General features: G+C 41.2%; 1 protein-coding gene across 3 annotated transcripts in view; it reads right to left on the bottom strand.

The window, feature by feature from the left end:
* The window catches only part of NRDC (nardilysin convertase), an 89,254-nt gene extending 80,768 nt beyond the window's left edge, over positions 1-8,486 (bottom strand). Inside the window, exon 1 of one of the 3 annotated variants that reach the window (XR_007136159.1) lies at positions 7,967-8,486. Coding sequence is in view for 2 of the 3 variants with exons in the window: in XM_047789126.1 (XP_047645082.1) it covers positions 7,967-8,310 (344 nt within the window). In the remaining variant the exon portion in view is untranslated. The remainder of the gene's footprint in view (positions 1-7,966) is intronic. The other 2 variants (XM_047789126.1, XM_047789125.1) reach the window with 2 other exon arrangements.
* Between the last annotated feature and the right edge of the window lie 5,818 nt (positions 8,487-14,304).

The raw sequence follows: 14,304 nt of genomic DNA, 5'->3' as shown, positions 1-14,304 counted from the left end.
GGTAAGAACTTTGCTTAGAAGGAACCAGGAGTTCCCGTGGTGGTGCAGTGGTTGACGAATCCGACTAGGAACCATGAGGTTGCGGATTCGGTCCCTGCCCTTGCTCAGTGGGTTAACGATCCGGCGTTGCCATGAGCTGTGGTGTAGGTTGCAGACACGGCTCGGATTCCGCGTTGCTGTGGCTCTGGCATAGGCCAGTGGCTACAGCTCCGATTAGACCCCTAGCCTGGGAACCTCCATATGCTGCGGGAGCGGCCCAAGAAATAGCAAAAAGACAAAAAAAAAAAAAAGAAGAAGAAGGAACCAAATGAGGGAGTTCCAGTCATGGTGCAGCAGAACCAGGAGGTTGGGGGTTCGATCTCTGGCCTCACTCAGTGGGATAAGGATCTGGTGTTTTCCATGGGCTGTGGTGTAGGTAGCAGACGTGGCTTGGATCCAACATTGCTATGGCTGTGGAATAGGCTGGCAGCTGCAGTTCCGATTGGACCCCTAGCCTGGGAACCTCCATATGCTGCAGTTACAGCCCTAAAAAACAAAAAAAAAAAACAAAAAAAAAGAAGGAACCAAATGAGAGAACACAATTCATTTACACTAGTGCCAATTAGTGCTCAGTAGCTGCCCAAGTAATGCATTTTTATTGAATAGCATTTAGGCTATCATGTGATAAAAGCACTCTCTAACAGGGTTACTATAAAGATTAAATGAGATAATCTATGTAAACTTCTTAGAATAGTACTTAGTACCTAGCAAGCACTCAATAAATACTAGCTATTACCAAGAGAACAAATATTATCGATGGTAGTGGTAATAAAAATATACAATCTCTGTGAACACTTCTCCAGAAAACCAAGTGAACTTTCCAAACTACAATCTACTTCCAACCTTTTGGCAAATGGTTTGTTCTGGTCCAACCATATAACTGAAGACTCATCCCCACTAAAAACAAAAAACAAATAAAAAAAAAATATATATATATATACAAACACATACACACACAGAGACAAACACATGCTAGAGACTATAATCTACTCAGTTTCCTGTGAGTTGGAGAGCCTTTATGACTGTCGTCATTCTCTGAATATAAATATGAATAAAAGACTTATGTCAGAGTGGAAGTCCCAGAACAAACCATCTTCTTGTCTTCCAGTTCTCCTAATTAAAAAAATATCTTACTGAGGAAAAAAAAAAACAAAGCTGAAGGTATAACTCTCCCAGACTTCAGACAATATTACAAAGCCACAGTAATCAAGACAGGGTGGTACTGGCACAAAAACAGACATATGGATCAATGGAAGAGAACAGACAGCCCAGAAATAAACCCAAACACCTACAGTGGATTAATCTTCGACAAAGGAGGCAAGAATATAAAATGGGAGAAATAGAGTCTCTTTAGCAAGTGGTGCTGGCAAAAGTGGACAGCTGCATGGAAATCAATGAAACTAGAACACACCCTCACACCATGCACAATAATAAATTCAAAATGGCTTAAAGATTTAAACATAAGACATGATACCATAAAACTCCTAGAAGAGAACATAGGCAAAACATTCTCTGAAATAAACCATACAAATGCTTTCTTAGGTCAGCCTCCCAAGGCAACAGAAATAAAAACAAAAACAAACGAGTCCTGATCAAACCTACACTCTTTAACACAGCAAAGGAAACTAAACAAAACAGACTATGGAATGGGAGAAAATAGTTGTAACAATGCAACTGGAAAGGGCTTAATCTCCAAAATATACAAACAACTCATACAACTCAACAACAAAAAAAAACAACCCAATCGAAAAAGGGCAGAAGACCTAAACAGACATTTCTCCAAAGACAAACAAATGGCCAGTAGGCACAGGAAAAAATGTTCAATACCCCTAATTATTAGAGGAATGCAAATTAAAACTACAATGAGGTACCACCTCAAGCCAGTCAGAATAGCCATCATTATTAAGTCTGCAAATAACAAATGCTAGAGAGGGTGTGGAAAAAAGGGAACTCTCCCTATACTGTTGGTGGGAACGTAAATTGGTACAACCACTACTGAAAACAGTATACAGGTGCCTCAGGAAACTAAATATAGAACTATCATATGATTGAGCAATCCCACTCCTGGGCATATATCCTGACAAAACTTCAATTAAAAAAGAGACATGCATTTCTATGTCCATAGCAGCACTACTCACAATAGCCAAGACTGGAAACAACCTAAATGTCCATGGACACATGAATGGATTATTTTATTTGCTTTTTAGGGCCACACCCACAGCATACAGAAGTTCCCAGGCTAGGGGTCAAATCGGAGCTACAGTTGCCAGCCTATGCCACAGCAACAGAGGGATCCCCGACCCACTGAGCAAGGCCAGGGATTGAACCTGCATCCTCATGCATACTAGTCAGATTCATTTCCATTGCGCCACAGAGGGAACTCCACATGAATGGATTAATATATACATTCATATATTCATACACACGCAGTCATGCGCACACATGCACAATAGAATACTACATAAAAAAATGTCATTTGCAGCAACATGAATGTAACTGGAGATTCTCTTACTAAGTGGAGTAAGTCAGAAAGAGAAAGACAAATGCCATATGTTTTCACACGTGGAATCTAAAATATGGCACAAACGAACCTATCTATAAAACAGAAACAGACTCACAGACATTGAGAACAGACTTGTGGTTGCCAAGGGCAAGAGGGGATGGGGGAAGAGATGGACTGGGAGTTTGAGGTAGTAGATGCAAACTATTATACTGAGAAAGGATAAGAAATGAGGTCTATAGCATAGGGAACTATATCCAGTCTCTCAGGATAGACCATGATGGAAGATAATATAAGAAAGGGAATGTGTATATATGTATGACTGGGTCAATTTGTCATACAGCAGAAATTGGCACATTATAAATCAACTATTCTTTAAAAATTTTTTAATTTTTTAAAATTAAATAAGGTTGACAAGTGCTTATTCTGGAGTTCCCATTGTGGCACAGCGGAAATGAATCCGACTAGGAACCATGAGGCTGAGAGTTCGATCCCGGCCTCGCTCAGTGAAGTGATATGTGTATTTTGGGGTGTTATTTTCTTAAACTCAGCTCATGGCAATGCAGGATCCTTAACCCACTGAGCAAGGCCAGGGATTGAACCTGAAGCCTCATGGGATAGAACCTGCATCCTCATGGATACTAGCTGGTTTTGTTTCCACTGCGCCACAACAGAAACTCCCTGTATTTATAAATAAAGGACTTTGTATGGCAAATTCACCTGGTTTTCATATTCTTATAAACCCCTAAAGGCAGCATATATTAAAACTGAGGATGGAAGACAATATGAGAAAAAGAAAGCATACATATGTATGACTGGGTCACTTTGCTGTACAGCAGAAATTAGCACAACACTATAAATCAACTACACTTTAAAAAAAAAAATCCTAGGACAGAGTTCCTGTTGTGGTTCAGCGGGTTAAGGACCCAACACTGTCTCCGAGAGGATGCAAGTTTGACTCCTGGCCCAGGAACTTCCGTATGCCACAGGTGCAGCCATAAAAAGGAGAAAGGAAAAAAAAAAATCCTAGAAAGACTGGATTACCACAAGCTACCTTACCCGACTACCAAACCCATTATGACTGGTCTACACCCAAAGGATTCAGTTGAGAATAAACAGGCTTTTAAGGTAAAGAAAATTTGACAATCCAAATATCCTATAAAATGCTAATGATTAAATTATGGTATATCTGCACCATGGACATCTACGTAGACAAAATACATAGAAAAACAATAAGAAAATGTTCACAACATTAAATATGATACATTTTAATATTATAAATTATAAATTCATAACAAAAAGGAATAAATGTTATAAAAAGGTTACCAGTGGTTAATGCTGGGTAGAATGATTATAGAGAATATGAAATTTTTCTTGTTATCTAAATTTCCTACAAGGATCATGTAATACTTTTGTTTATTGATGATCTTTCTTAATTACTAAAAAGTAAACAACTCAAGTTAAGTCTATCCTTTTCCCTAGAGAAATAAGCTTGCTGAATATCATTTCTAGTCATTTCTACACATATTTAAACATAGAAAATTACATTTCAGGTAAACATACAATGGGAGGTATTGTTTTCTGGGTTTTTTTCCTTATAAAAATGGAATTATGCAATATATTTTGGTTTGCAACTAACTCTTAATAACAAATCATAGGACACCTTTCCATATCAATATATAAAACCACCTACCTATTCTTATAGCTAATATATTATTTTCACTGCAGAATGGCATAATAACAATCTTTAGCCACCCAACAGATAATAAAATTGTTGCCAATTTTTTGCTATTATAGTGCTGCAAATACCATTTAATAATTGTGAACATATTAAAACAATGGCCAACATCTGAATGCTTATTAATGTGCCAACCACCACAAGCGTCTACGTGAATTAAATATAGTACAATATCACCTTTCATATTATTACTATTGGCATAATTTACTTTTTTTCTCTATAACCTGTCTATTCATACTTGTTTTCTCTGAAAAATCAAGTAAAATTATTTTAAAACTGGCCAGGACACAAATTTGATCTAAAAAATTTCTAGCAGAATATCAATATCCTCAAGAGTTCCATGAAAATGCCTAGCATATGGGCACTCATGCATTTATACATTCTACAAATACTATTTGAGAGCCTATGTATGATGTGCTGTGAGTGAACAAAACAGACGTGGTCTCCGGATTTATAGAGTTTTAGCCTAGCAAACATTTGTTAAATGGGTTAATAAGAGGAAAGGGAAAAAAAAAGTGAAGAGGAGAACACATCAATTAGAGAAAGACTAGTACCATATACATGAGTGCACACCATTCAGTACACAATTATAATTACCTCTTAAAAGTCTTGCCACATTCTGTGGATCTAAGCTACCACCTTCAGATTAATTTTAAAATGCTGCTTTATTATATCATTTTTCATGCTCAAGAACTCACAGCTTCTCTCAATATTTCTCAAGTATACTTCACCCACTCTCTACACTATTTCAAGTGTTAACCACTAAAGGCTTCCTTCCCACTACTTTCCCTGCAACTTCTTAGAGGACCTCCACTTGAGTAGTTCTCAAGGCCTACTTTACAGCGGGGGCGGGGTGGGGGTGGGGGATCCTGTGTGTGTGTGCATATTTTTTTCTTTCCACAAAAGAAAGAAATCAACAATCACAGACATTTATACAGATCACTTAAAAAGCAGAATAGATGTCCTAGAGGTATGATTAACATTTCAAAGAAGCTTAAAACAATTTACACAAACAGAAGTAAAATTCCACAAGCTATTGCCTAATAAATGCAGTCTGATAAGCAAATATTTCAGGATGATAATTTCACCAAAATAATCCTTTAATCACGTTTGCCTCTGGTGCTTTTTCACACATTCAAGAGACATATAATTATATTATGATGGACGTGTAATGAAATGGACCATGTACAAGGTACTACTGAAATAGAGTGAAAAAGGGGATTAGTTCTGCCTGGAAAGGCCTCACAGAGATAACACCTGAGCAGATCCTGGAAGGATAATTCAGCTCTCTGGGCCTCATGTCTACTTCTGGCAACAAAATCAAGAGAATTTAACTTTAGGTTGGGTAAATCCGTATACATCATCTAGTATCACAATTTTCCACCTTTATTTTAAAGTACAAACTTTTTCTTTTAAAAGCCTAATTGAAAATTTTAGTATGTAAAACAGATAAAAGTGGACGTGCTCCTTTGAAAGGAGAGAAAGCTCCTGGAAAACACTGGTATTTTTAATCAACCCCTTTCACTTCAAAATAAGAAAAGTGAGGAGTTCCTTTGTGGCACAGTGGATTAGGTATCCAGCCTTTGTCACTCAGTGGCTCAGGACCTTCAGTGGCACAGGTTTGATCCCTGGCCCAGGAACTTCCACATGCCACAATCTGGCCAACAAAACAAAACACAAAAACTGAGACACTAAGGACCATCATTTGGCAAAGGTCCATAAAAATGTGGAAATGCAACAACTCACACAAAAATACCTTTTTAAGTCTTATCTTCTCTTTTGAAGGTCTTTTCCAACTTTCTCCCCAGTAAGGAGTTTACCACTCCTTACTTTATTCCTCACTATACCTAGCACACACTTCTATTACAGTTTCTATCAAACTTTAGTGCTCTAATTATACCTTTTTTATATGTCTGTGTCCCTCTACTACTTTGGAAGTTCCCTGAAGGCAGGGAATGTTTTATTTTTTAATTCTTTGGCCAAGGCATGTAGCAGCTTGATGTGGGATCTCAGTTCCCAGATCAGACACTGAATCCAAGCCACAGCAGTGAAAGCACTGAGTCCTAACCACTGGACCACAGAGAACTCCCAGCAGGGACAGTTTTAATCACCTCTGTATGCCTGTTACCCAGAATAAAATATCATTTATTAAGTTATATTCAACCAAGTTTCAGAAAAGAGTTAAGATAGCTCAGTGCCTAACACACAGTAAGACTTACAAGAGTTTTTCGAATGAATTTGCCCAAAATGAGGTCATTAAATGAAAAAATACATCCACAGCAGTTAGAACAGTATCTGACATGTGGTGTATGTTCTATAAACATTACTTTTATTATATAACTTTAAAAAGGCAGGGAAAAAAAACTGAAGCTGTTATTTAAACTGGAAGGCAAAAACTAAATAAATACCTTTTATCAAGGTTCAAATTGCTCATTTACATCATTACTAATGTAATGTCTTTGATAAGAGAAAATTTGGCCCATCCATAAAGATCTGCAGCCAGGGAAGAATAGTACAGAGTTGTGAACTGTTAATCTCTAGTAAGAAAAAATTAGGTCTGTCTTCAACTTGGGGCTAAATCACTTCTTTCTAGACCTTAGTTTCAGTCATCTGCCTATTGAGGGTGGTAGGGAATGAAAAAGATTATCTTTAAGGTTCTTTCCTGCTCTAACACTGTAGGGGCTTATAACAAATTAAAACCTAGAAAGAATCCTTTAGCTTTCAACTCAATATGAGTAAGAACTTTATTAAAAATATCAGTAAATGGTGCACTGGAGTTAGTGTCAGATGGACACCGTGTTCATACCAGCTCTGTTATTATTTAGCAATTTAATTCTGAGCAAGAAGCAAACCCTCTGGATCTCAATTTCCTCAACTTGTAAAATGAAGCTAAGCAATATGATCTCTCTTTAAAATAATTATAGTCATGACATTCTATGGAATAGGCTACCTGCGAAGAATATACTCAGGTGGGGATTGAGCCTCCAGATATTAGAGATGTTTAGAGGATTATGATACAAACCAAAAGTTGAGAATTGCGGGATGAGAGGAAACCTTACAAATCTTCTATGATTCACCCAACTGAGACTCAAGCCCTCTCTAATATAATATATTCTTGGAAGACGTCACCCAACCATTAGAGCAATGAGAAAAAAACCATGGAAGTAAGTCATTTCATTTCAGGCCAACTCTGATGCCTAAGTTCTTTTACTGAAGCCACATTACCCTCCAGTAACTTCCACCCATTAGTTTTACCCCTCTTTCATCAACGGGCACCTGGAATGTTTGTGGATAGTGATATATTTCCCTTAAATATCCCCTCCAAAATTAAAATCTCCAGCTCCTTGAACCTTTCCTCACAATACCAAGACCCCACCCCACCCCCCGCCCATCCAGCCTGCTTTCCTCAGAGAAACCTCCATTCTTGCTTTAGCGAGTATCAAAATTATTCCAACAACCCTGCCCATTCTGACATCCAGATTCCTTGTGGAACCCAAGTTTTCCCCCTCGTCCAGCTCACACAACACGGAAGCCTCTAACTGCTCTTGACACCTCCATCCAAGGAAGCTTTGGGGCTGGGAATGTGCCCCTGGTGCTCCTTCGGAAGATTCGGAGACAAGAAGAGACCACAGCGGCCACTCTGAGGCCCTCGCCCTGCTTTCCTCCCTGGTCTAAGCCTCTTCCCTCACCGGTATTGCTTGGGGTCGCTGGGAGACTTGACGATCTCAGGGTCTCCGGCATTACTGACAGGCACCCTCCGTCCCTCCTCCTCAGATTCGTCGGCTCCCAGACGGGCAACCCGGCCGCTCTCGCCCAAATCCTGTCCATTGGGCTGCAGGTCAGGGCAACTGCAGGTAGACTTCGCCTTGTTCCTTCCAGGCATGGTCAGAGTAGGAAAGGGTCTGGCAGCCGCGGAGTCTTCGCACCGACCCCGCGCTTCTACTCTCCACAGCGCCGCGAGCTCCCGCCCGGCCTCACACCACAACTTCCTCCCTGTGGCACTGACTGCAGCAACCGTGACTCTCCTCAACATTCACCACCAAGCCGGAGTAATGGGCATCCCGATCCCTAGGGCCCTCCTCCTCCTCCTACTTCTCCAGCCGCTCCTCCTCCTCCGCGTTCCAGAGGCGGTGGCGGCCGGCGCTGGTGCTGCCGCAGCCGCCGGGGAGGACAGGCCTGAACCCCTCCCCCAATCCGGTCTCCCTCAAACCAACTTCCCTCATCCCCCCCACCCTCCCGCCGTCGATGACGCAACTGACTTTAGCCAATCACAAGGCAAGATAGAAGTCACGTGCATGTGATCAACCAATGGGAACAAGGAATAAAAAAGAACCAAAGAGACCGGGCCGGCATCTCGCAGCACGCAGAGAGCTCTTCGGGACACGGAGTGGGCGGGGCGAGGGAAAAGAGGCGGAGAGAGGGACGCGGAGGACGACGGGAGAACGGCGCCTGGGAGGCTGCGCAGCGTTTATGACGGAAGAGGGGAGGTGGCTTGAGGTAGCAGCTGAATAGTGCTCCACCGCTCCGAGAGAAATATTCCCCGGATGAGGAAACCGCTAAGCGAGTGGAGAAAATTAATTTCCAGGCTTCCCCTCCCCCCACTCATGTCGTATTTTGCGTATCATGCCCCTCAGACCTGGGTGGAGTTTTGGCCGTGACTCGGCACGTAAAAAGCAGAACGCCGGAAGTGTTTTTCTGCCGCCGGATGGAAGCTGCGTGGGAGTGGAGCTGAGCGGAACGGGAGAGATAGCCGCCGTGCTTCTCCTCCTTACAGCTTGCTAGACCGTCGTGCACTTCGCCTAAGTGTTTAAAAGACCGGTGTAAATGTGTTCACTCTTCTATGCGAAAACACTTTGAGCTCCCCCAGAGACTAGAGTCCACAGTTAGTGTTGTTAGCCAACTTTCGCTGAGCAGCCACCTCCTGTCCCTTAAGTCCGTTTCCCCAAGGTTTTTTCCTGCCTTCAGTGGCCGTTGGTGGGCAAGATGTGATTGAAACAGACGTACTTGGAAAATAAAAAGCAACTGATGTGGTACTAGGTGTGTGACTTACTAACCTTGGCATAAGCAGTTCTAGCACACAAAAGGAAGAAACATGAGTGAATGCAGAAGCCCTTGAAGCAGAGATATCTTGATGATTGTTTTAGGTCTTTACATTTTTCTAGGCCTCCCCAGCTCCAGATATAGGGAAGACAATCATGAACAAAACAAAAATTGTTGCCTTCTTGGAGCATGAATTCAAATGGGGAGAAACAGAATAAAATAATTTTTAAAAAGTGAATGCTAAGGGAGTTCCCTTCATGGCTCAGGGGAAACGGAATCTGACTAGTATCCATGAGGACGCAGGTTCACTCCCTGGCCTTGCTCAGTGGGTTAAGGATCCACTGTTGCTGTGAGCTGTGGTGTAGGTCTCAGATATGGCTGGGATCTGGTGTTGCTGTGGCTCTGGTGTAGGCCAGCAGCTACAGTTTCAATTCGACCTGTAGCCTGGGAACCTCTGTGGGTGCAGCCCTAAAAAGGCAAAAAGGGCGGAGGTGGGAATGCTAAGACAAGAAATGATGCTGGATAGGAAAATAAAGAGTTGGGAAGGAGAAGCCCAAGGAATCAGGAAAGAAATGGTAAAACCTGGAGTTCCTATAGTGGCTCAGCAGTAACGAACCCAAGCGGTATCGGTGAAGACTCAGGTTCGATCTCTGGCCTGAATCAGTGGGTTAAGTATCTTGCGTTGCCTTGAGCTGTGGTGTAGGTCACAGATGCGCTCTCAGATTGGCCATTGTTGTGGCTATGGTGTAGAATAGGCTGGTGGCTGCAGCTTTGATTCGACCCCTAGCCTGGGAACTTTCATTTGCCAAGGATGCAGCTCTAAAAACACAAACCGAAAAAGAAAGAAAAAATGATGAAACCTGAACTAGAGCAGCAGATGAAATAAATTAATTGAAAAATATTGTTCAAATATCCCAATATGGAGTTCCCCATTGTGGCACAGGGGAATTGAATCCGACTAGGAACCATGAGGTTGCGGGTTCTATCCCTGGCCTCGCTCAGTGGGTTAAGGATCAGGTGTTGCCGTGAGCTGCGGTGTAGGTCACAGATGCAGTTCGGATCCCATGTTGCTGTGGTGGTGGTGTAGGCCAGCGGCTACAGCTCCAGTTGGACCCCTAGCCTGGGAACCTCCATATGCCTCAGGTGTGGCCCTAAAAAGACAAAAAAGACAAAAAAAAAAAAAAAACAGGTTTTCAAGAACCTATCAATTTTTAAACCAAGCAACTCCACTAGATTGCCCTCCTTTAAAGCAGCGTTTTTGCTTTATTATTAACCCCTAACTTAGCTTCCCAGCACATTGTAAAACAGTCATGTTTGTTGAATAAATACCTGAAGTGATATGTGCATTTTGGGGTGTTATTTTCTTAAACTCTCTGAAGCAATAACACACTACCAATAATGATTCCCCACAACTGGGTTAGCCTTTTGGTGGATATCTAACCAAAAGACAACAACTAAGCCAAAAATCAGGAGAAGGAAGGATTTATTAGCTGCAACAAGTAAGAATACTGGGGAATCTTTCCCAAAGCAGTGTCTCCCCAGCAAAATTGGGTAAGTTTTAAGCTAAGGTTACATGCATATTCATAAAGGGTATGTGCATATTCATGAAGGGGCTTGAGAAGAGGTGAATTCAATATTGAATTGGGGCAAAGATTGACAAGGTCCAACCTTTAGTTGATTCAAGTCACAAGAGACTGAAAAATGTTAACATCATCATCATTCCTTAGGTTCCTACCAGTCTGAGGTCTTATCATGTATTTACCGTTCTCCAAGAGGGGGTACAGAGGTTAGTTCCTATAGAACAACTTGAAGATAAGTATCAGCTTGATATGTATATCCTTGGAGGAGGAACTAGGACGCTGTTTTGTTGTTTCCTGACTGCTTTTCCTCTGTTTCTGCATTGCTTTGTTCCTTGAAGTTCATTAATTACTGAGACCAGTTCAAGGGCAAATATTGTGGCCAGCACAGACTTAGTCCAAAATGACTTCTCTTATGTCAAATAATTATATCTAATTCTTTTCCTCCAAGGACTCCCTACCCCATCTGCTTACAGTAAAAAAGTCTTCAAATTCAGTCAGTAATTAGAATTTTCTGACGAGAAACAAAGAGAGGCCACGTCCTAAAGTGTGACCTGTTAGTTTTTCCCTTTATAAAGAGGCCTCTAAATCTTACAGGTCACAGACAATTTAAATATGTAACATTCTATAGAGAGGCATTTTTATTTACTCATTGAACCAAAAAATTGAGCTCCTAACATGTCTCAGACACTCAGAATAGAGTAATAAAAAAGAAATTTTCCTGTTCTCTTGGAGCTTACAAGAAAACTAGTTGGAGAGAGATTAAATAAGCATGCAATTTTAAAAATTTATCATTGTGAATGTTTCTAGAAAGAGAAATACGGAGGGATCTAGTTTGGTCAGAGTTTCTCTATAAACAAGAGATACTTAGGCAAACATTTGAAAATTGTGTAAGAATGGGTATAGGAATGTATAGGAATATACTTGTTCAAAAACTCTGAGAAGGGTCAATTTGGCTAAACTGTAAGTGATTCAGGGGCAAAGGAGAATTGAGTCAGTAATCAAGGTTATACAGAACTGGAGTTCCCATTGTGGCTCAGTGGGTTACAAACACATCTAGTATCCATGAGGATGCAGATTGGATTCCTGACCTCATTCAGTGGGTTAAGTATCTGGCATTGCCGTGAGCTACAGTGTTGGTTACAGACAAGGCTCGGATCTGGCATTGCTGTGGCTGTGGTGTAAGCCAGCAGCTGCAGCTCCAATTCGACCCCTAGCCTGGGAACTTCCATATGCCACAGGTATGGAAAAGCAAGGGGAAAAAAAAGAGAGAGAGAGAGAGAGATTATATAGAACCTTCCTAAGAATAAAAAGAAGACATTACCTTGTGTATTTTTTGGTATCATGGGATTCCTAGCTTCTAGACTATTGTCTGGCATACCATAGGTACTCAGTAAATAATAGTTGAACAAATAAAACAGGAAGACATGATCACAAGTGTTTTCCAAGTAAATCACTCTGGATGATGTGTGAAAAATAGTTTGGAGGTGGGGTGGTGAGGCCAAGACTGAAAGAAGAGAGTACTTAGGAGGGCATTAAAGTAATATAGGCATTAGAAAGTGATGATTCACATTTGAGGAGTAATAGTGGAAATATATGTATACAGATATGTCATATATTCAGGAGGTAGAATTGACTGGTTTAGGATAGTGGAAGAATGAATGTGTGCCTGGTTTTCTGGGCAAATAGGTGACGGTGCCAGTATCTCAGTAAACAACTTTTGAAAGAGAAGCAGTTCTGGGAGAAGATAAGCTTAAACTTAGTTTTGGATATGTTATGTTTGAGTCATTTGTGAGCCATACAAAAGGAGGACCAGGTCTGGCGCTCAGAAAGAGGCCTAAATTGGACATATCAATGTGAAGTTTATGAGCTTCTAGGTGGTAACCAAAGCCTATTAATAAAATCACCTACACTCATTGTGAAGAGAAAAGGGCTCAAGAACCAAGCTTTGAGGAGCTTATAGAAGAGGAAGAACTCCCCCAAACGACCAAGAGGAACTATCAGAATGGAACTACCAGAGGGAAACCAGAAGAATGTACAGGAAAAATTTCTCTTTGTTGCTTGGCCCAATACAATTCTGACCCCATTTCTAATGACAAAATATCAGATTGGATATATAAAATATGAAGACCCTCAAGGAATCATAGGAGGACTTTGAGCTGGCCTATGAAGAGAAATATCTACCTGGAGAGGTGAAGCTCACAAGTGACCTGTGGCACAGTCAGGACTTCCAAACCAGAAGTATTATTTTCTTTTCTTTTCTTTTTTTTTTTTTTTTTTGTCTTTTAGGGCCTCACCGGTGGCATATGGAGGTTCCCAGGCTAGGGGTTGAATCAGAGCTGACAGCCTATGCCAAAGCCACAGCAACGTCTTTGACCTACACCACAGCTCATGGCAACACGGGATGCTTAACCCACTGAGTGAGGCCAGGGATCAAACCTGTGTCCTCTCCTCATGGATGCTAGTAGGGTTTGTTAACCACTGAGCCATGATGGAACTCCTATTTTCCCATTTTAAATAATTTATAAATTTGCCATCCTCCCTTTGAATATTCATAACTTTGGGGGGGGGTTGTTTGTTTGTTTGCTTGCTTTTTAGGGCCACACTTGCAGTATATGGATGTTCCCAGGCTAGGGGTCAAATCAGAGCTACAACTGCCAGCCTACACCACAGCCATATCTGAGCCGCATCTGCGACCTATACCACAGCTCACTGCAACATGGGATCCTTAACCCACTGAGTGCGGCCAGGGATCAAACCTACAACCATATAGATGCCAGTCAGGTTTGCTACTGCTGAACCACAATGAGAACTCTAATTCATAACTATTGTAAAGCGTATTTCTCAGAGAAAACATAAATTAAGCTATTACCACTTTAAAGGAAATTGAGACATTGGCAAGTTAAAAGTATCTTAAGACCCCAAATAAACATGAGACATGCAGATTATAATTTTTTGCCCCATTTTCCCAGGCTCTCTAAGAGTATTTAAGTGCTTTTTTTCCATCTTCAGTCACCTCACTCCTCATTTTTACCTCAAGAATTTCCATCCCATCAGTTTTGGTGACACTTCTCTCCCCATTTTTTTCTGATGAGAGGTCAGAAATAGTGAAAATTAAATATACCTCATTTCTATGTTTGCTGCCTGCTTCACAAAGTTTTTTGGTTTTTGTTTGTTTGTTTGTTTGTTTTTCCTCTTTTGGCCGCACCTGCAGCTAGTGGTAATTCCCCAGCCAGGGATCAAATCCAAGCCACACCTGAGACCTACCGTGCAGCAACACCAGATCCTTAACCCTCTTAACTGGGCTGGGGATCAAATCAGCAATGCCACAGAGACAAGCTCGATCATTAACCCACTGTACCACAGTGGGAACTACCAGAAAGTTGTCTTAGTCAATGAAATTGCTATCT

This window comes from Phacochoerus africanus, chromosome 8, assembly GCF_016906955.1.
Source record: "Phacochoerus africanus isolate WHEZ1 chromosome 8, ROS_Pafr_v1, whole genome shotgun sequence".
NCBI classification, from domain to species: domain Eukaryota; kingdom Metazoa; phylum Chordata; class Mammalia; order Artiodactyla; family Suidae; genus Phacochoerus; species Phacochoerus africanus.
The sequence above is the reverse complement of the archived record's forward strand: the minus strand, read 5'-3'. Positions and strand labels throughout refer to the sequence as shown.